Here is a 21423-nt window from a genome sequence, read left to right on the forward strand (position 1 = left end):
TAAATTCTGGAATACAGGGAAACTTAGAGACTAACAGTAGCTCATTGTCTAGTGGGGAAAGTAGACATGAAAACCAGTCTTTGTAATGTGGCGTGATAAGTGCTATCATAAAAGTTTGTATCAAGTCCTGCTAGGGCTACTGTGGAGATCTAGCCGAGGAGGTGATGTTTGAGCTGAATTTAAGCCTTGGGGGATGACACGTTCTCCCAACAGGGAGGTCGGGAAGGGTGGTTCAGGTGTAAGGAGTGGCATTTACGCAGGTGTAGGTGAGGAAGAGCAGCCAGGGGTGATGACCGGGGTCTGCAGTGAGTTGTGGGGTATGGAGGGCAGGTAGATGCAGGCTGGGGACCGGCTTGTAGGGCCCTTGTGTGCAGTGGTCAGGAATTTGGGCTTAATCCCAGTGGCGCTGGGGATCCTCTGCAGGTTTTTGAGAAGAGAAGTGATGCAGCAGATCTGTACTTTAGAAAGGCTAAAGCTCGATGGTAGCAGCAAAGCTGGCACAGGGGGACCAAGTCAAGTGTACTGCACGGTGCTGGGGGTGGGGACAGAACCGGGGAGACCTAGCGGGGCAGCAGATGGACTTGGCAGTTGAGAAGATGGAAGGGGTGGGAGGAGAAAAGGTTTGAAAATAACTCCAAGGTTTTTAGCACAAACTTCTGACTGGATTGTGATGCCAAAACAGAATGCAGGAGAACTTGGAGCAGGTTCTGCTTAGATTTTGAAATGTTTACTCAAACTGGTGGCAGTTTATCTCAACTATTTTTGCCTCTCATGAAATGGGCATGAGAGGGGAGAAAGGCAGATAAGTAACTCACATGGTTCCCCTTAGTTCTTTCTTCCCTGGGTTGTCGGGGAGACAGAGGCGGACACCAGCCCACCTGGCATGCCCATCATCTCCTGCAGCCGGGACCCTTCAGATGGGTCACTAGGATCACTCTGGGCTGGGGTGGGACCTTGTTGAGACAAGAAGCCTTAACTCTGGTAGACGTGCTGCTGTGCGCAGAGACAGCTGTGCGGCGGAAGGTGGCAGAAGAGCACCACAGGCGAGGCTTGCTGGTAAGGGCGCTACAGCCTTGCTCAGGCAGCCATTCCTGGGGGACCTGGCCCACGTCATGCTCCTTAAGTGCATCTGGTTGTGTGCATGGCTTCCATCATGAAGCCTCCCTTCATTGTCATGTCCCTATTTTCATTTTGGATCAGAGATGGTGATGGTGTGGGATCAGAGGGTTTGGGGGCTGCAAAGGAGCCTTAGAAGTGATCTAGTCCTGGAGTGTTCTACATGGCAGACCCCCTTTTTAAGTGGTGGAAACCTAGTCTTCGAAATCAATCAAAGTAGAGATGCTGTGGACAAAGCTAGGTCTGGGGAGTAGTGTCTGTTCTACCGGCTGCTCTTCTCCACCCTCACCACATGAGGTGGCATCCGAACACTTTCAGGAGCCTCTGGGGGTCCACAGAGCACGATATGAAAAGCCCTAGTTGCTTCACTTCTGTCTCAGAAAACTGAAGCCAGGCTGTGGGGGAATGTGCTTTGCTTAGTCACACATGTGGCTTTTTTTTTTTTTTTTTTTTACATGAGGCATTTTTGACAGAGCTGGAGCCAGGCCAGCATGTCCTGCCTCTATCCCACCCCCACCGCCAGTCACCTTCTCTCAAAATTCCTTCTCTCCCTTCTATTTTACTCTTACAAAACTGCATTTATAATTGTGTAAGCATACACATTGACCCCACATGGCAAAAAAAAAAAAAACCCACCATAGGCTGGAAGTCTGTCTCTTTTCTGAGAGACAGAGTTGATGTTTTGACCTTTGTCTGGTGTTTCCATCTGGGTCACAGGGACCTCTCCTGGTCAGAGGTGCGGGTGTGTTTGTTCCTGTGCAGTATCTGTGGACCGCAGGGAGTGGTCCCACAGCTATTTATTAAGTGTCTACTGTGCAGGCTGGCTTGTATCAGGCTCTCAGTTGAATCTCAAAACAGAGAAACACTCTCTGGGACATGGGAGCAGCTGTGAACAGCTACTACTGAGCTTCTTGCCACCCTCTTGGGCATTGCTGTTATTGTTACAGACACACCACTGATTTGTGTCCATTCTTCTTTTCACAGCATTTTTGCTTTAGAGCCCTAAAAGACAATGTGGCCCGTGCCCATCTCCAACGAATAAGAAAGAATCTTGCTCACCAGCAACATGATGTCACGGTGAGAGTCCTCTTCTGTATCAAGGCACCTCTTCTGATGGCCATTCTCTTTTTCTTTTAACCTTTGTGCTTAGAGGTTTGTTCAGACCTTTAGACGCCAAATCCTTAGTGTCCATTTTCTTTAGTAATCTATGCCAGAGGCTAGAGAAACTCTTATTCTTCTCTTGTTTAATCCCATTTTTTTATCTGTTTGCTAAAAAATTGATAGTTGAATCAGAGGTCAGGGACTGTGGATTCCAACCTTGACCTAGGGAATACACTTTAAGTTTTGCATTCCAGGAGGCTTTGGTTATGTTTGCACTGTGAGTCTGTTGTCTTTAGTGGTTAAACTTACCTGAGGGCAACAAACATTCTATCTCCCCCTGTAGATTGTGTTTCTGAGTGTAGGAGAAAGGGGCATTCTAATTGTGAAAATGTTCAAGCATACAGAAAAATATAAAGAATAGTGTAATAAACCTCTATTTTACCATCTAAATTCAACAATTGTTAATATTTGCTCTTTTTTCCCAAATCATTTCAATGTAAGTAAATTACAGACATTATGACACTTTTACACCTAAACATTTCAGTATGCATTGCCCAAAAGTAAGAACATTTTCCTGCATAACCACAGTATCATTATCATCCCTAACAAAATGAACAGTAATGCTCTAATATTAACCAATACCCAACCCATATTCAAATTTCCCCAGTTGCCCCCAAAATGTCTTTATAGCTGTTTTATTAAAACCAGGATTCAATTAAGGATTGATGGCTCACTCTACATTTGGTTATGTCTCTTAAGACTCTTAGTCAATAACAGTCCCCCCACCCCCACTTCTTTTGTTTAACATGTTTATTTTTTAATTGTAAAATACACAGAATTTATCATCTTAACCGTTTTTAAGTGTACAGTTCAGTGGCATTAAGTACATTCACATTATTGTGCAACCGTCACCATTACCCACGTCCAGAACCTTTTTCATCTTGCAAAACTGAAACTCTGTGAATTAAACAATAACTCCCATTCTCCTTCTCCTCCCCCAGCCCCTGGCAACCACCGTTCTCCTTTCTGTCTCTTTGAATTTGACTGTTCTAGGTACCTCATATTTACAGTATTTGCCCTTTTGTGATTGGCTTATTTCACTTAGCATAACGTACACTATCTTTCTTAATAACATTAACCTTTTGAAAAGGAATGCCAATTATTTTGTACAGACTTCCATATTCTCCAATTTTCTGTTTCATTCTGACGTCATTTGATTTTCCTTTTTCCTGTGTAGCTCTTATAAACTAGAAGTTAGATCTAAGGGCTTGATTGGATTGAAGTTAAACACTTTTTGGCAAGACTACTTTATAGGCAGTAGTAGGTGATAAGATCAGTTTTAACTTCTAAAATGGCTTTGTCTTCCATGAGGCCCAGATTAGGAATACCTTCTTCATTCTGATTTACATAGATTTGGTAGATCCAGCTTTTTGCCTTTTATGTTGGCCCAGAATAATTCCATATTGCTTGGCCATAATTATTTTGCAAATCTTTTATATGTTGGGTGCTCCAAATTGAGGTAATTACTGCTTTGGGGGAGCTTACAGTCTTCTGGAGTTACAGATTTGCTAACTAATGGGTCAAGAGAGATCATTTTACCTTTTGCCTTAATCAACTTCTGTTTCCTTCCTGTTTTGCTGCAGCTACTGCACAGGTTCTGGAACCTCTGGCAGTCTCAGATTGAACAGAGGGAGGAAAGTGAGCAGCTCCCCTTCCTGTGTGCTGCCTGGGACCACTACAGGTAGGGACTGTGGCCTTCAGGCTCCCCAGGGGCCCGTTGTGACTGACTGGCTGGTCTCCAGGAGTCATCATCACCCTCAGTGTTACTGCGGCAGATTGAGAAAGGCCCTGCTGTAAACCAGTGTTCCTGAGCTTGCCTTTTCCTTTTGGTTGATGGGATGGGAGGTAGAATGAGGATGTTTGTGCTGGTGCTCGGCTACCACTGCCTCAGTTTTCAGATGTTAGTGATGTTCCATCGTGGAAGGTAGGCATTGATAGTGTTACAGAGACGGCCCAGGCAAGTGGGTGTTTGTGGCTTGGTCTTGGAGGGTGTAGAGTGTGTCCTCAATTTTTTAGAGTTAATCATTCAGTTAAATAAAAGCACCACATGTCCACAAGAAAAACTCAGAATGTATAGGAAAGAAGTAGAAAGTTAAAAATAAAGTATGCCTGGACCCCTTCCTTCGACCCCTTAGTCTTTCTATTCAGAGGGAACCACTGTTCACTTTCTTGCTGCAAGAAATGTTTGATAGTGCTTCCCTGGTGGCGCAGTGGTTGGGAATCTGCCTGCCAATGCAGGGGTCACGGGTTCAGGCCCTGGTCCGGGAAGATCCCACATGCCTCAGAGCATGGGCCCGTGAGCCACAACTGCTGAGCCTGCGGTCTAGAGCCCGCGAGCCACAGCTACTGATCCCGTGGGCCACAGCTACTGAAGCCCATGCGCCTAGAGCCTGAGCTCCGCAACAAGAGAAGCCACCGCAATGAGAAGCCAGAGCACCACAATGAAGAGAGGCCCCTGCTCGCAGCAACTAGAGAAAGCCCGCACATAGCAATGTGGACACAATGCAGCCAAAAATAAAATTAAAAAAAAAAAAAGAAAGAAAGAAAAGAAATGTTCGATAAACCCTCTCCCAAGAGTATAATTAACTTATTTTGCATAGTTGTAGGTATAATTTTGGGGCACTTTTTAATGAGTCAGTGAGAATCACAATATTTAGCTGAGTCAATTTGGAGTTGTCAGGATGTATCATTATTCTAAATCCTGGTTTATAAAGCTGAATGTGGTTCTCACTCTCAGTATCACTGTGTGAAAGCATGTCACAGACCCAGGTGGTCCTAAACAGGCCCCAGAGTTTGGCCGTAAAATCAGAAAATTCAGGATATTTGGGGGATTTCATACATATTACCTGAGTTCCAGAGACACTGTGCTTGGTGGTCTAATTACCTTTACAAGAAAGTTGTCAAATTTTGGGGGCAAGCCACAGTCCAAAGTCGGGGTGGGGGTTTGGCAGATTTCATGACAGAAAACAGGTTTTTATTTCCCTTAGAATGAAACCCCTGGGGTGCCTTTACCACTCAAGATGTACCTATGCCCAGATTTACCTTCCTTAAAATCAAAACAAAATTCTGAAAACCTGAAAGTGGGAGGGCAGTTACCTTGGTGTTATGTGTTTCATTTCAGAATAACATTGCTACGCAAGTGTTTCAAATTGTGGTTACAGTATACTCAGAAGAGGCGATCCCAGCAGGTATGGAGTTCCTCAGAGCAGGGAGCTCTGTTGGCTTACATTCTTGGATGCGTTTGCTTTGGAAAGATTCTCGGGAAAGGCCTGTACCAAGAGGTCTGGTGTTCTGATTTGGAAGAGAGGGTACTGTGAAAAGCTCAAAGGTATCTGCCCCAGACCCCCCCAGGGATGTCAGAAAGTCTGCATAACTCCTGTCCCTTCATCTGCTTTGAAAATGCAGCTGCTCTCTGAAGGTGTGAGCGTATCAGCCATTCCATTCACATCTTGACCCAAATTGTTGATTATATTACTCAGCCAGCCCCTCCTGAGACCTTCAGGAGATGTTGGGGAAGGTGCAGAGCCTGAGTGCCATATCCCAGAGCTAAATGATGTGAGACACAGGTGCCCACAGTGGTGGGAGGAGGTGGGGGTCAGGCTGAGTGATTAATGAAGGCAGGTAGAAAAAAATGGATTCAGTTCCATTTAAGAAAGACTTACTGAGCGGCTGCTATGCCTTAGATGCCAGGCCAAGAACTGAGGATACAGCTGTGATGCAAAGCAGGCAAAGTTCCTGCTCTCGGGGGGCTTGTAGTTTAGCCCCAGGGTGGCTCTAATGATGGTAGGTAGCCGTCTGGAGCGCTGAACCGAGAAGGATTTTCCAGGCCACGTTCAGGCTCAGGGGAGTGTGTGTTCCAACTGATGATGTCTGCACAGGCCTTGCAGTGGGAGGTAGACTACGCAGGCCTCTGTTTGGCCATCCCTGCGGTGAAACGGGGAGGACACAAACAAAGCTCCTCCTGGTTATTTTTGTGCTGTCCTCTCCACCCCCTCCTCTATCTGCTGCTCGAGTCTAACAGTGAATCTAAAGAGTTTGGCTGGCTCCTCAGTTTGGGGAGGCATACAGACTCCTTTGGGAGCTGGTTCTATCTACTTCTCTCCCTATTCCTGTTACCGCTCTGCCCCTTCACAGCTGCACTCAGTCAAGCTGCCGGTCCTTCCCTGAATATTCTCTGCTAGCTCCTGCTTCCCAATCTGCCTGCTGCCCTTTCAGCTCAGGTGTCACCTCTTCCCCCTGCTCCACCCCTCGTGCAGCTTTCTCATAGCATGTTGTTGGCTGGCCTCCCTCCCTGCCAGGCTGGGGGCTCCTTGAGGGTACAGCCTGTCCTGCCTCATTCTTCTCCTGAACTGTTGACAAAGGGTAGCTGCTGACTAGTATTTGGATGAGTGAATGAACACACGAGTGAACAAACAGATGAGCTGCCGGTGATTGCTTCAGAGTTTTCCCCAAGGATCACCTCAGTTCTTGGTGTTTGGATGGGGCTAACCCAGGGTATGGCTTGTTTTTGTGTCACCTTTGCCTTCCACACCTAGAAAATGTTTAGAATTGGTACATTCTTTCACGTCCCTTTGGATTATGTGGCTGTTTCAGAAAGGACATTGCCACTGGGTCTCTTAAGCTCATTGAATGCAAGCACAACAGAATGTGAAGAAAGAGCCCTTTTAGAAAAAGAACATGAGCCCCAGAGTTGAAAGGTTATGTTTATTCAAGGTGGAAAAGAAGCAAAGGGTCTCATTTAGTTTCTCCCTGAAAAAAGGGATCTCCTCGACCCTGGCGCCCAGCACTGGTAGAAGGTCGAGGGGCAGAGTCCTTATCTCTTACAGGGCTCCAGCACGGCCTGCACAGTGAAGGTCTGAAAAATAGTAAGAGCCCTGCTCAGCCGTTGTTTTGGTTTTTGTCAGCTGTTGTTTTTTAAAAAATCTTTAGCTAACAATCTGAATGTTATCTCTTGGTTTAGATATCCAAGGAGCTCATCAGTTCCTTCTATTTTAGGAAAAGATAAAAATATTATTTATTATGGGTTTCTTTCTATTTAAAAAGTAATATATAAAGAATGGCAAGAATGTTAATTGTTGAAGCTGGGCAATAAGTTTGAGGGGATTCATTATACTATTGCTTCTACTCTTGTTTACATTTGAAAATGCCCATATGCAATATGTAGACATCACAGAAAATTTGGGAAGTATAAGAAGACATAAAGAAGAAAAAATTAAAACACCCATAATCCTGCCTCTTAAGATGACATTTGATGAGTAAACCTGGTATTTTTTTCCCTCTGTGTGGGTAGGAATGTGTGTACCCATGTATTCACAAACACACACATAGGAATGCTGTTTAGTTTTCTGTTGCGCTGTAAAAACTCACCCCAAGCTCAGTGGCTTAAAACAACTACCATTTTATTATGCTTAAGGATTTTGTGGGTCAAAAATTGTGACAGGACATAGCAAGGATGGCTGGTCTCTGCTCTGTGATTACTGGGACCTCCACTGGGAAGACCTAGCGGTAGGGGGTTAGAGTCGTCTAGAAGTTTCTTCACTTACAAGTCTGGTTCCTGGGCTGGAATTACTTGAAGATGGGGCTCTACTGGGACTATTAACCAGAGTGCCTGCATATGACTTCTCCAAGAGGCTTGGGCTTCCTTACAGCATGGTGGCCCCTGGGTAGCCAGACTTCCTGTGTCGCAGCTCAGGGCAACAAAAGTGAGTGTTCCAGTGAACAAGACAAAAGCTGTGTGGCCCTTTAAGACCTAGCCTAGGAAGTCACTTAGTGTCACTTTCGCTATACTCTACTGGTCAAAGTAGTCACTGTCCACCCAGATTCAAGGGAAGGAGGATGAAAGAATTTGCAGTCCTGTTTTAAAAGCCACCACACGTGTATATGCTTTTCCTCCCAAATTTTGGATCATGGAGGCATATATAGTCTTATGTCAGTTGTCTGTCTTCTTACTAATGTATCAGTGAAATTTATAATTACATACAAATTAAAAGAATCTGTACTACAAATAAACATTATAAACAAAATCAAAAGATATTTTACAGGGTAGGAACAAAATTGATAACACATGAGACAAAGGACTAATAAATTTAAGGTTGAAAAAGCCCATATATATCAGAGTTAAAATGCTGACAATCAGTAAAATGGGCAATGAGGATGAACACTTAGGCCATAGGAAAGAAGTTTAGATAAATATATATCTATACACACACATACATAGACAAATGTATAAAGAGATGCTTAACTCACTTTTAATTAAAGGGAAGCATTTTCACCTATCATATTTCATTTTTCACCTGTCATGTTGGCAAAGATTAGAAATAATGATTTTCATTTTAAAAAATGTTTGTGTAGGAAGCATCCCTTCCTCGAGAGTGTGACCCTGAAAGGTCTTTTTCTTTTTAATGTAAAGTACAAATAAAGGTCATTCATTGTTTTACTTTAGCTGTTGCAGGCCAGAGCAGACAGTCACTTTCAGCGGCGAGCCCTCCCTGGGGCCTTCCAGGCATGGAGAAGGCTCTGGCAGTGGCACCAGCAGGAGAGAGTCCTCTATGCCAGAGCAGCACGCTTTCACAGGTACACCATGTGGCTCCTGTCTGCCCTGGGCCAGGTGTCTCAGGTTCAGTTCTGCCACCCACATAGCCATTTGCTTTGTTTCTTAGCCTGCCAGTCCCCTACACCCTGGTTCTTCCTTGATTTTCAATAATGTGGGCTCTTTGAGCTCATCTAGCAGAAAAAGACAGTATTTCTCCTGGGAAAACTTGTGTCTATCTGTGTAGCAAGTGCTTTCAGAACAGCCCTGGTTTTATGCCCGTTCCCTCGTTACAAGCCGCAGTGAGCCGCATTAAAGCTGCCCATTAGCTTTCTGGATCAGAGTGTGGTTGGACCTCGCATCGCCTTGGCAGGCTTTCTTGAGCGTGATTTCCCTGAAACGCTTGGTTCCTGTTCGGCTAGACCTGGCTTTTTGAAGTCTTGAAATTATCGTTGTCAACAAAATTAGAACAGGCAAGGAGCAGAGCTCCATCCTTTTAGCTCTCACAGGGGCAAACTTGCCCAGAGCCAGGTCCGTGCTACCTATTGGTGGAATCTCATGAAGAGATTATTAATGACTAACTGTTGGCCACTGTGGTGGGTGCGGTGTGATGGGAAAAAGGAAAATATAGAAGCTCATTTGCCTGTGACATCATCATCTTCACTAATAATTTCCTTGTCACAGCAGTCCTGAGAGAACAGGTTCAAAGTGATAAATGACTCACCCTTGTAACAACCATTAAGTGGCAGAGCTAGGGTTTACATTCAGTCTCCCTGATTCCAAAGTCCAAGTACTTGCTACTGGATCAAGAGGAATATCTTTTTGATGACTGGGTAGGAACTTTAAATCTTGGTGAGGAGGAGAGACTGATATACAAGGGACAATTGAAGAACAATTCAAGAGAATAGACCCATGTGTCCTCAATGGTGTCAGCACAAGTTCTTCCAGAGCTCAGAGCTGGTGCTGAGGGAAGTGCCCTGGGGGGGCTCTCTGTGAGCTGGGGGTGAGGATGGCTGGCGGGATGAGGAGGGCCAGACTGAGGGGCTGCCTGCTCCTACAGGTAGGTGATGGACAGGTGTTTGAGCAGGTGCATGGAACTAGTACATTGACAGTTTGGGAGTTTGCCCTGAGGACAGTGTGCATCAACTTAGGACAGTGAAACAAGGGGGAGGGACATTCATTGGGAGAAGTTGCAGTGAACTTGACTTTGGAGGACTCTGAATGCTGGTTTGAGAGGATCAGCCAGAACCCCGGGCTCCTTACACGAAGTTCAAGATGTTTCTAGGGGGTAGCCACAAGGAAAAGTGGCTGACGTGGGCTAGCACTTACCTCTGCCCCCTGCCCTGCAGAGAGCAGCTGCGCCTTTCCTTAGTTCCTGTGTTGAGGTCTAGTGTAAGATTCATTCAAAAAATGGCTTCACTACGAAAACACACACATACACACCCCTTCGTTTTCTTTACAAATGAGTCATGTTTGGTTCTATTGCTTTTTCGTATTTTGGCATGTTGTGGGGACCAGAAATTGAGGGTACCTTCAAAGCAGCCAAGAGGAGCTCCTAAAACGGCTTTTGCTGGGGGGCAGGCATGGGTGAGTTTAGAACCATCACTTGAGACAAGAGGGTGGAAGGTGAATCAGAGGCAGGAAGTAGCACAGAGGCTTGAAGGATGGCGAAGAGGATCTAGGCGTTATTTTTTTCGGGTTTAGTGAGATCTTTTTAGAAAAGTTAGTTTTTCAGGTTCCCACCGTCCTGGTTCACAAGAAGGCAGAGTAATTGAGAACCTGGCCTAGAAGCCGACAGGCCTGCCCGAATTCCGACCCTTGCTCCATGCTTGCCAGCTCTGTGACCCTGAACAAGTCACTCAGTCTCTCTGGGCCCCAGTTTCCTCAAGTTTAAAATGGAGATGATTTGATAATAGTCCTTATCTCACAGAGTTGTCATGAAAACTAAGTGGGATAATCCATGTAAAATACAAGCAGAGTGCCCAGCATAAAATATTAACTGTCCCCTGACCCCTAGAATTGATTTGTGACTCTTAGGGTAAGTTAATATCCATAGGTTTGGTTTGGAGTTTAGCAAATCAAAGTTCTAAATAAATGTGTATGTTCTATCTTTCCATAATTCTTAGGGTAGTTAAAAAAATATTTTAGGAATACGGATGGAATTTATGGTGGAATCTCGAATTATGAATAAAAATGGTAGTTTATTAACCTGCCAGTGAAATATTATACTGAGAATGAGACAAGACTGGTTTGCCTTTTTTTTTTTTAGTTGAGCTAAAATTTACATACAGTGAAAGGTACAGATTGATGAGTTTTTACAAATTACATCTCTGGATAATCAGCACCCCAGTCAAGATACGGAACATTTCCATCACCCCAGGAAGCTCCTTCAAGCCCTTTTCCAGCCAGTTCCTATCCTGCATAAATAACCACTGTTCTGATTTCTGGCATTCTAGGTTAATGTTGCATGTTTTTGAACTTTGTACAGTGGGATCATGCAGTACGTACTCTATTGTGCCTGCAAGTCTTTTAAAGTTCAGCGTAATGTTTTTGAGATTGTGCCAGGTTGTAGCATGTATCTGTAGCTGTTTTTTATTTGCCGAGTAGTATTCTATTGTATGAATCTAAGACAGTATTTTGATCCATTTTAACAGAGGAGTTGTTTCCAGTTTGAGGCCATTATGCGTAAGGCTGCCGTGAACATTTGTTTTAGTGGAATATGTTTTCATTTCTCTTGGGTAGATACCAAGAAGTAGACTTCTGGATCAGGGGTGGGTTTATGCTTAATCTTACAGGTGGTTGCATCATTTTATGCTCCCACCAGCAAATCTGAGAATTCTGGTTGCTCCACATCCTCACCAACTTTGTTTTTGACAGTCTTTTTAACTTAGCCGTTACGGTGGGTGTGGAGTGCTGTCTCATTTTCCTGATGACTAATGATTGTCCAGCATTTCTTTAAAGCCTAATGAGCCAGGAACAGAAGCCTCTGTAATTTGACCAAGTCAGATTGATTGCCAGGAAGGAGGGAATTCCAGAGGAACTCTGGATTGCTGCTGTACCTGAGGGAAGGGAATTTGTAATATTTGGGCTCCCACTGAAGGAACTGAGGAGACTCTAAGAGAAACAGGGATCTGTTTTGGATTGATTGCTGTTTCTGAGGCAAGTTGAGGAGGGACTCACTAGGGAGAGCTGTCATGAGTATCCTCAGGAGTGAATGGACATAGCAAAGCTTGTCTGGGGCATCACTGGTGAGGAAGCAATAACAACCCAAAGAGGGAGTCCTTGTGGCATCTTGCATGATGTTGAGAGAAACAGTGTTTCTTTGCAGTTGGCTTTCTGTGTGACTGATGAATGGTAGACTTGTTCTTTCTTTTCAATCTGAACTGATTTTCATTCTTTGAATACCAGACAGGTTTTGACTCTTTCAGCCTTTATCATGTGCTCATTGACCATTTTATATCTTTTGTGAAGTGTCTGTTCAAGTCTTTTTCCTCGCTTTTTAAAAAATTGGGTCATATGTCTTTTTAAAATTCTTATTGATTTGTAGAAGTTTTTTAAAAATATATTCTGGTCCGTATTATTTCTTTTATTGGACTAGGTATTAAAAATATTTTCTTCCAGTGTGTGGCTTGCTTTTCCATTTTTTAACAGTATTTTTTTTAATTGAGAGCAAAGTAGGTGGTTATATATGTACTGAAATGAATTAATATATATATATATATTTTTTTCTTGATGAGTTGAAGTGTTTAATTTCGATACAGTCCAGGGGAACTTTCCTGGTGGTCCAGTGGTTAAGACTCTGTGCTTCCAGTGCAGGGGGCCCGGGTTCAATCCCTGGTCAGGGAACTAAGATCCCACATGCTGCACAGTGCAGCCAAAAAAAAGAAATTAAAAATAATAATAAAAATTAAAAGTAGAAAAATTATATTGTGGTGGTTTAAAAAATTTTTTAATACAGTCCATTTCCTCAGTTTTTTTCTTTTATAATTAGCGATTTGGGGGTTCTCTCTGAAATAATTTGCCTACTCCAAGATCTCAAAAGATATCTTCCTACATTTTCTCCAGAAGCTTTCTAGTTTTAGCATTTACATTTAGGTCTGTGATCATCTTGAATTTTTTTCTGTATATGGTATGAGGTAGGAGTCAAGGATTTTTTTTTTCTGTTCTTCAGTTTTTTCCAGCACCATTTCTTTTTTTTTTTAATATTTATTTATTTATTCATTCATGCATGCATGCTGTGCCAGGTCTTAGTTGTGGCACACAGGATCTTTGTTGTGGCATGCGTACTTCTTAGTTGCAGCATGTGGACTTCTTAGTTGCAGCATGCGGACTTCTTAGTTGCGGCATGAGGACTTCTTAGTTGCGGCTTGTGGACTCTTAGTTGCAACATGCAGTCCAGCACCATTTCTTGAGATTTGCATTCCCCCATTGAATTGCCTTGGCACCATTGTTGAAAATCAATTGGCCATTTTTTTTTTTTTTTTTTTTTTTGCGGTATGTGGGCCTCTCACTGTTGTGGCCTCTCCCGTTGCGGAGCACAGGCTCCGGACACGCAGGCTCAACGGCCATGGCTCACGGGCCCAGCCGCTCCACGGCACGTGGGATCTTCCCGGACCGGGGCACGAACCCGTGTTCTCTGCATCGGCAGGCGGACTCTCAACCACTGCGCCGCCGGGGAAACCCGGCCATATATGTTTGTATCTATTTCTGGACTTTCTTTTCTGTTTCATTTATCTATGTGTTTAATGTGTTTATTCTTATGCCATTAAGATACTATCTTGATTACTGTATCTTTATAGCAGGTTTTGAAATCAGTTTATTCTTCCTGGGATTTTGTTTGGAATAACACTGAATCTGTATAGATCAATTTAGGGGAGATTCGATATCTTAACCATATTGAGACTTCCCATAAAAAGAACTTGGTACATCCTCCATTTATATAGGTTTTCTTTAATTTTTCTCAGCAGTGTTTTGTAACTTTGTATTGAAGTTATGTATATATTTTGTTAAATTTATTCCGAAATATCTAATTTTTTTGATGCTGTTGTAAATGGAATTACTTTTAAAATTCATTTTCTAATTGTTTGTCCTAATATATAGAAGTACAGTCGATGCCTTGAGTTCCATGACCATTCTAAATTTCTAAATTCACTTACTAGTTTTAGTTCATCCTTCCTTCCTTTTAAAATTGCATAGGGTTTCTGCATAAATAACCATGTCATGTGTAAACAAAGGTAACTTAATTATACTTCTCAGTCTGTATGCTTTTTTTCCCCTCTTATTGCACTGGCTAAGATCTCCAATAAGGTATTGAATAGAAGTGATAAGAGGGTACATACTTGTCTTTTTCCCAATCTTAGGGGGAAAACAAAAGTAGTTAGTATTTCACTGTTGAGGCATTAGCTTTTTATAGATGCCCTTTATTAGACTGAGAATGTTCCCTTCTATTCTTAGTTTTCTGACTGTTTTTATTATGAATGGTGGATAAATTTTGCCAAATGCTCTTTCCACATTTACTGAGATGATCATATAGTTTTCCTGGTTTTCAAATGTTAAATCAACCTTGTATTCCTGAGACAAACCCAACTTGGTCGTGATGTATTATCCGTTTTACATATTGATTTTGGTCTGTTAATGTTTTGTTAAAATTTTTTACATATACTTTCACAAGGGATACTGGTCTATAGTTCTCTTGTAATGTTTTGCCTCTATTTTCTGAAAGGCTTTTTAAGGTTGGTATTATTTCTTTAAATTTTTGATGGAATTTCCTAGTGAAATTATCTGGGCCTAGAGTTTCTGTTTTTTCTTTTTTTTCTTTTTTTAATTTAAAAAGGTGCCCTTTATTGTCTGTAGAATCTGGAATGATACCACCACTTTCATTCCTGATTTTGGTAATTTGTGTGTTTTCTCTTTTTTTCTTGGTCAGTCTTGCTAAGAATTTGTTTTTTTAAAAAGCCAACTTTTGCTAATTTTCTTGTTTATCTTTCTTTAATTGATATAAGCTCTTTATTTTGTTCTTTCTACCTAGATTTTTAGTTTGACGTAGTCCATTTGTTTATTTTTGCTTTTGTTTCTTTTGCCTGAATGAGGTGTATCCAGAAAGATATTGCTAAGACCAATGTCAGAGGTTGTACTGCCTGTATTTTCTTCTAGGATTTTTATGGTTTCAGGTCATACATTCAAGTGTTTAATACATTTTGAGTTAATTTTTGTGTGTGCTGTAAAATAGTGGTCTAGTTCTATTCTTTTACATGTGGTTGTCCAGTTTTCTCAACACTATTTTGTTTTTGGTTTTTTTTTGCGGTATGTGGGCCTTTCATTGTTGTGGCTTCTCCCGTTGAGGAGCACAGGCTCAGCGGCTATGGTTCACGGGCCCAGCCACTCCGCAGCATGTGGGATCTTCCCGGACCCGGGCATGAACCCGTGTCCCCTGCATCGGCAGGCGGACTCTTAACCAGTGCGCCACCAGGGAAGCCCTCAACACTATTTTTTGAAGAGACTATCCTTTCTGCATTGTATGTTCTTTGCTTCTTTATCATAAATCAGTTGTCCATATATGTGTGGATTTATTTCTGAGCTCTCAATTCTGTTCCATTAATCTGTGTGTCTTTTTTTTTTTTCCTGCTAGTGCCATGTTGTTTTGATTAATATAGCTTTGTAGTATAATTTGAAGTCAGGGAGTATGATACCTCTAGCTTTGTTCTTTTTTTCTCAGGATTGCTTTGACTTTTCGGGGTCTACCTTTTGTATTTTTTAAAGTAGTTCTAGGAATTACAGTATGCATCATTAACTTATTACAGCTCTATTTAGAATACTTTTTTTTTTTGGCTGTGTTGGGTCTTCGTTGCTGCACATGGGCTTTCTCTAGTTGTGGCAAGCGGGGGCTACTCTTCGTTGCAGTATGCAGGCTTCTCATTGGGGTGGCTTCTCCTAGGTGTGCGGGCTTCAGTAGTTGTGCCACGTGGGCTCCGTAATTGTGGCTCACAGGCTCTAGAGCACAGGCTCAGTAGTTGTGGCACACGGGCTTAGTTGCTCCGCGGCATATGGGATCTTCCTGGACCAGGGCTCGAACATGTGTCCCCTGCATTGGCAGGCGGATTCTTAACCACTGTGCCACCAGGGAAGCCCTATTTAGAACACTACTGTACTACTTCATGTTAAATGTAAGAACATAAAGATAGTAAAATTCCTTTCCTCTTTATCTTGATGGTATTTGTTGTCATATATTTTGTGTCTGCAATACTTTTTACCCAATACAATGTTACTATTTTTGCTTTAAACAATCAGAATTATTTTTTTAAAATAAGGAGAAGAAAAAATATAGTCTTTTATATTTACCCACATATTTTACATATCTGGTGTACTTTGTTTCTTTTTGTAGATTTGTGGGTTTTATTTGTATCATTTCCTTTCATCCTGAAGAAGATCCTTTGGCTTTTTTTTTTTTTTTTTTTTTTTGCGGTACATGGGCCTCTCACTGTTGTGGCCTCTCCTGTTGCGGAGCACAGGCTCCAGACGCACAGGCTCAGCGGCCATGGCTCACGGGCCCAGCCGCTCTGCAGCATGTGGAATCTTCCCGGACCGGGGCATGAACCCGTGTCCCCTGCATTGGCAGGCAGACTCTGAATGACTGCGCCACCAGGGAAGCCCTCCTTTGGCATTTTTATAGAGTACAGGTTAGCTGGAGATGAACCATCTCAGCTTTTGTTTTATGCTCATTTCACTGTCTCATATTTAAAGGACTTTTCCCTGGCTACGGAACAATGAGTTGTTTTCTCCATCCCCTCACTTCCAAGTGTTTTTTTGTTTTGTTTTTTTTTAACATCTTTATTGGAGTATAATTGCTTTACAATGGTGTGTTAGTTTCTGCTTTATAACAAAGTGAATCAGTCCAAGTGTTTTTAAGACAGTGTTCTGTTGTCTTCTCACCTCCATTATTTCTGATGAAAAGTCACGTGTCATTTGTATTGTATCCCTGAATGTAATCTGTCTCTCTTCCTTTCCTTTTAAGATGTTCTTACCAATCTTTGGTTTTCAGCATTTAGGGTGTGATGTATTTAGGTGTAGTTTTCTTATGTTTGTCCTGCTTGGGGTTCACTGAGCTGCTTGGATCAGAGGTGTCACCCCACCCCCACTCCAACCAAATTTGGGAAGTCTTTTATTTCTTCATGTAATTTATCTACCCTATATCTGCTCTTCTCTCCTTCTGAGACTCAAATTATACTATGTTAGACCACTTAATATTGTCCCACAGGTCACCGAGGCTCTGTTCAATATTTTTCTTCCCTTTTTCTCTCTGGTGTTTGGATTGGATACTTTTCTCTTGATCTGTCTTCAAGTTCAGTGGTCTTTCTTATGCAGTTTCTAATTTGTAGCCCATCCAGTGACTTTTCTACTTCAGATACGGTACTTATCAGTTCTGGGATTTTCATTTGCTTCCTTTTATTTTTAAAATTGTGGTAAAACATGTAACATAAAACTTACCATTTCATATTTTAAAAGGTGAAGTTTGCTCAGTATTTTATGTATTTATTACAATCACAAAAGAAACAACCAAAGAGGAATTGTAATTATTAATTTTTTAAAAATATAAAATTAGTTTCATTTTGGTGTGAAGAACATGATTTTAAATATTTCAGTATAAAGTGGCAAGATTTCTGTAAAGGTAATTAATTGTCTTGTCAATTGGTGTTTTTGTCTACTGTATCGTTTGATAGTTGGAAGTATTTCAGTCAAAAATGAGTTGTGGGGGACTTCCTTGGTGGCGCAGTGGTTAAGAATCTGCCTGCCAATGCAGGGGACACGGGTTTGAGCCCTGGTCTGGGAAGATCCCACATGCCGCGGAGCAACTAAGCCCGTGTGCCACAACTACTGAGCCTGCGCTCTAGAGCCCGCAAGTTCGCCGCAACTAGAGAAAGCCTGTGTGCACAACAGAGACCCAATGCAGCGAAAAATAAATAAATTCTTTTTTAAAAAATGAGTTAGCCACATAGCATCACAGCAGACAGTAAAATAAAAGCTGAGAAAATGGAAGGAAAATGTGGAGAAGAGAGGAATGGGAAAGAATTTATCTTTTAATCTTAATCCGTGAATGTCTCTTGGACCTAAAATAAATAAGTTATATGTCTTAGTAGCTATTATTATACTGAAAGGAAAGACTTGCCAAAAGGATATAATATTTCTTAGTTCAAAGAGAAGTTACATTTTCAAGATGCTTAGTTGATTAGTCTCCTCAAATCTTTCCTCTTCAATTTGTTTGGCTTTATTTTCCATTTACTTTTAAATTAAAACATGTATATATACATATGCATCTATTTTCAGTTCTAATAGTCCACTGAAATAAACTCTGAATCATTAAGATAATTTTTTTTAAAACTTACCATTTTAACCATTTTCAAGTACACAATTCAGTGGCGTTAAGTACATTCACAATATTATACAGTCATCACCACTATCCACTTTTAGAACTTTTTCATCATCCTAAACAGAAACTCTGTACCCATTAAATAGTAACTTTTCACTCTCATCTACTCCCAGCCCAGGTAACCTCTAACCTACTTTCTGTCTCTGCAATGCCTATTCTATGTACCTCACGTAAGTGGAACCATAAAATATTTGTCATTTTGTGCCTGACTTAGTCCACTTAGCATGACATTTTCAAGGTTTATCTGTATTGTAGCACATGTAAGAATTTCATTCCTTTTTATGGCTTAATAATATTCCATTGTATGGACATACCACAATTTGTTTTTCCATCCATGTGTTGATAGATAGGTCAGGTTGATAGATAGGTTGTTTCCACCTTTTGGCTATTGTGAATAATGCTGCTGTGAGCACCTGTTTGAGTCCCTGCTTTTAATCCTTTGGCTATATACCTAGGAGTGGAATTACTGGATCAATATGGTAATTCTGTGTTTAACTTTTTGAGGAACCATCAAACCATTTAGTTCTTTTTTTGTAGTTTGTTTCTCTTATGAGAGTCCCTGTCTGGTAACTAAGTTTGTTCATCTTTTCATTAAAATACAAAACTTACATATAATAGCTCTTTTTAAGTGTTTGCCAATTCCAACATTTGGGTCATTATTTTCAGCTTCTTTTCAATGTGTTGCATTTTGTTCTGGCAGGTGATGGTTCATGTTTATTCTGGTGGTTCCTGTTGATCCTGTCCAGTGTGGTTTTATTCTTTCTTTGTGTGGGTCTTTTTTGATTTTGTATTCAGGGTTAGGGCATGACTTTTATTCTTAGGGCCTAGGCTTTCTGAGTCTGAGGTTCCCAGGGAGGTCTCTTAACTCTGACTAGGCCAGAACTCCCTCTCCCAGCCCTGTCCAACCTCTGGTATCTCCATTCATCTCGTAGCTCTGCAGCAGCTGCTCTGCTAGGGCTCATGGAGTCTGCTTGTGCAGCCTCATCTGTGGAGGGCACAAGGTGTCCATGAGCGTGCCTGGGGGTGGGGTAGGGTCACTACCGCCCAGGCCTGGGAAGGCCACACATGTCCACCCAGTTCCTCCTCTCTGGTCTCGAACTCCAGTCTCTGCCTCAGCTCAGTGAGACTGTCGTGCTCTCCTTGGACTCCCTCCCCTGCCCCCAGTGCCCAGAAACTGCCCCCAGTAGAGGGCCTGGGCAGCCAAGGGGCTAACCTTGCATGTTTCCCATCTCTTAAGTATCACGTGTGCATTGCCTATTGCCCAGTGCCTGGAAGCAGGTGCTTCATATAGCTTGTCCCATTTTGTAATACACATGGCTGGAGGGCAGGCCTAGGACCAGTTGCTGTGTCGTGGTTGGAAGTGTTTTGAGTGGTGTGTCTGATGGGTTAAATGCCAGGGGAGCCGTCTTCTTCTGTCCCACAGTGTCAGTCCTGATGGCTTTGCCGAGACACATCCCCTGCAGGCTGTTGACCAGTCATCCCAGTGCTGCTTTTGCAGGTTTTGATGTCATTATGGTGTGCAAGTAGGCAAAGGTGACAAACCTGTCTCTCTCTTCACCTCACCTGGAATACTTGTTTAAAATTCCATTTCCTAGGGCCCAGCTCAGCTTTGGGGGTCTGGCATCTGTTTTTTTTGTTTTGTTTTGTTTGCGGTACGCGGGCCCCTCACCGTTGTGGCCTCTCCTGTTGCGAAGCACAGGCTCCGGACGCGCAGGCCCAGTGGCCATGGCTCATGGGCCCAGCCGCTCCACGGCATGTGGGATCCTCCCGGACCAGGGCACGAACCCGTGTCCCCTGCATCGGCAGGCGGACTCTCAACCACTGCGCCACCAGGAAAGCCCTGGCATCTGTTTTTTTTAACTACTTCCCCCAAGAATTTGTATAGCAGCAGCCTGGCTGCTCAGCATGGACTGGAAAGACTTTCACTGTGAGCGTTGAGCACCATTGGTGATTCAACGTGGGGTGGATGAAGAAATAGGGTCTCAAAGTCTGAGTCTTTTTTGTACCATCTGGGTGAGGCCAGAAATAATGTGGAATGTGTTGGATCATTTGTGGGGTTTTTGTCTATTGTATGCTTTCCTTCCTCCCCACCTAGGCTTATTTCGCTCTTAATGGAAGCGTATAAAAGAAAAAATCCAATTATTTGGAACTTCTCATTCTTTTGGAGTTGTTTACTCTTATTCATTTGGGTTCTTTTAGGGTGATGTTAGAGAAGCGGTTGTTTGCACTTTGGTGTCAGAAGGTATCTCAGCATCGAGAACACCGCTTGGCAGAGAGAATGGTAAGTGGTTCTCCCCTAGGAGGTACTGGGACCAGGAGGACCTGCTTCAAGCCTTTGCACTCACTGCCTCCCCTCCTAGGACGCTATCCAGACCCAGACCCACCCTGAAGGGCGACCTGCCTGTGACCAGGACTCATGAGGCAGGAGCAGGGTCTGGGCATCTGTTTCCTTTGTCAGTGGAGTTTACAGATGGCTTCTGGGCCAGAGCAGCTCCTGCACATCCAGTTCTTCTGCCTTGGTCATCCTTTGTGGCCTGCAGACTCCCTGGCTTCTGTGTCGCCTCCTACTTGACCCATTCTGATCTCTCCCTGCCGCAGGCCATACTCCACGCAGAGCGGCAGTTTCTGCGGAGGTCCTGGTCCATGTGGTGCCAGCAAGCAGTAGCACATCGCCTGGAGCGGCAGCGACAAGCAGTGGCCTGTGCCCACCACCGCCTCAGGTGGCTCAGGAAGGCTTTCTGTGTCTGGAGAGAGAGTGCCCGAGGGCTCAGAACAGAGTGAGTGGCTGCTTCTGCCTTTGAAGCCCTTTCCAGGTCAGGGCAGCTTTGACTGTAGTAGCAGCACTGAGCATCAGTCTGAGGGGTCGTGTTAGCGTAGACTCTGGTCTTAAGTTCTGGAAATTCAACTTGAAACAGTCTAAGCAAGACCAGGGCTGTAGGGAGAGGCTCCTGGGGCACCACATGAATCTCTGGACTCAGGAACTCGGCTGGTCAGATGTGCCTGTGGATCTTAGGTCCTGTCCATCAGCTACATCCTGCTCACTGATTGGGGCCCATTCGAAGCAACCGTGCCCAGGGGCAGGTCGTGGCAGTTTTTACCTCGCCATGTGGTTAGGGGCCAGGGCAGGTGCCCCTGTGTTCCCTGCAGGCATCATCCTGCCTTGGTTCCTCTCTAGATCTACTTCATGCTCTGA

General features: G+C 43.1%; 1 protein-coding gene across 16 annotated transcripts in view; it reads left to right on the forward strand.

Annotated features, from left to right (window-relative positions):
• SFI1 (SFI1 centrin binding protein) overlaps positions 1–21423 on the forward strand; it is an 84335-nt gene that overhangs the window by 51483 nt on the left and 11429 nt on the right. For 13 of the 16 annotated variants that reach the window (XM_033837234.2, XM_033837233.2, XM_033837239.2 and 10 more), the window contains 7 exons: positions 986–1056; positions 2101–2193; positions 3861–3958; positions 5399–5465; positions 8720–8850; positions 20430–20511; positions 20829–21007. In XM_033837234.2, coding sequence (XP_033693125.1) covers positions 986–1056; positions 2101–2193; positions 3861–3958; positions 5399–5465; positions 8720–8850; positions 20430–20511; positions 20829–21007 — 721 coding nt within the window. The remainder of the gene's footprint in view (positions 1–985; positions 1057–2100; positions 2194–3860; positions 3959–5398; positions 5466–8719; positions 8851–20429; positions 20512–20828; positions 21008–21423) is intronic. The other 3 variants (XM_033837245.2, XM_033837244.2, XM_033837243.2) reach the window with 2 other exon arrangements.

Source organism: Tursiops truncatus, chromosome 13 (assembly GCF_011762595.2).
Source record: "Tursiops truncatus isolate mTurTru1 chromosome 13, mTurTru1.mat.Y, whole genome shotgun sequence".
Lineage (NCBI taxonomy): Eukaryota > Metazoa > Chordata > Mammalia > Artiodactyla > Delphinidae > Tursiops > Tursiops truncatus.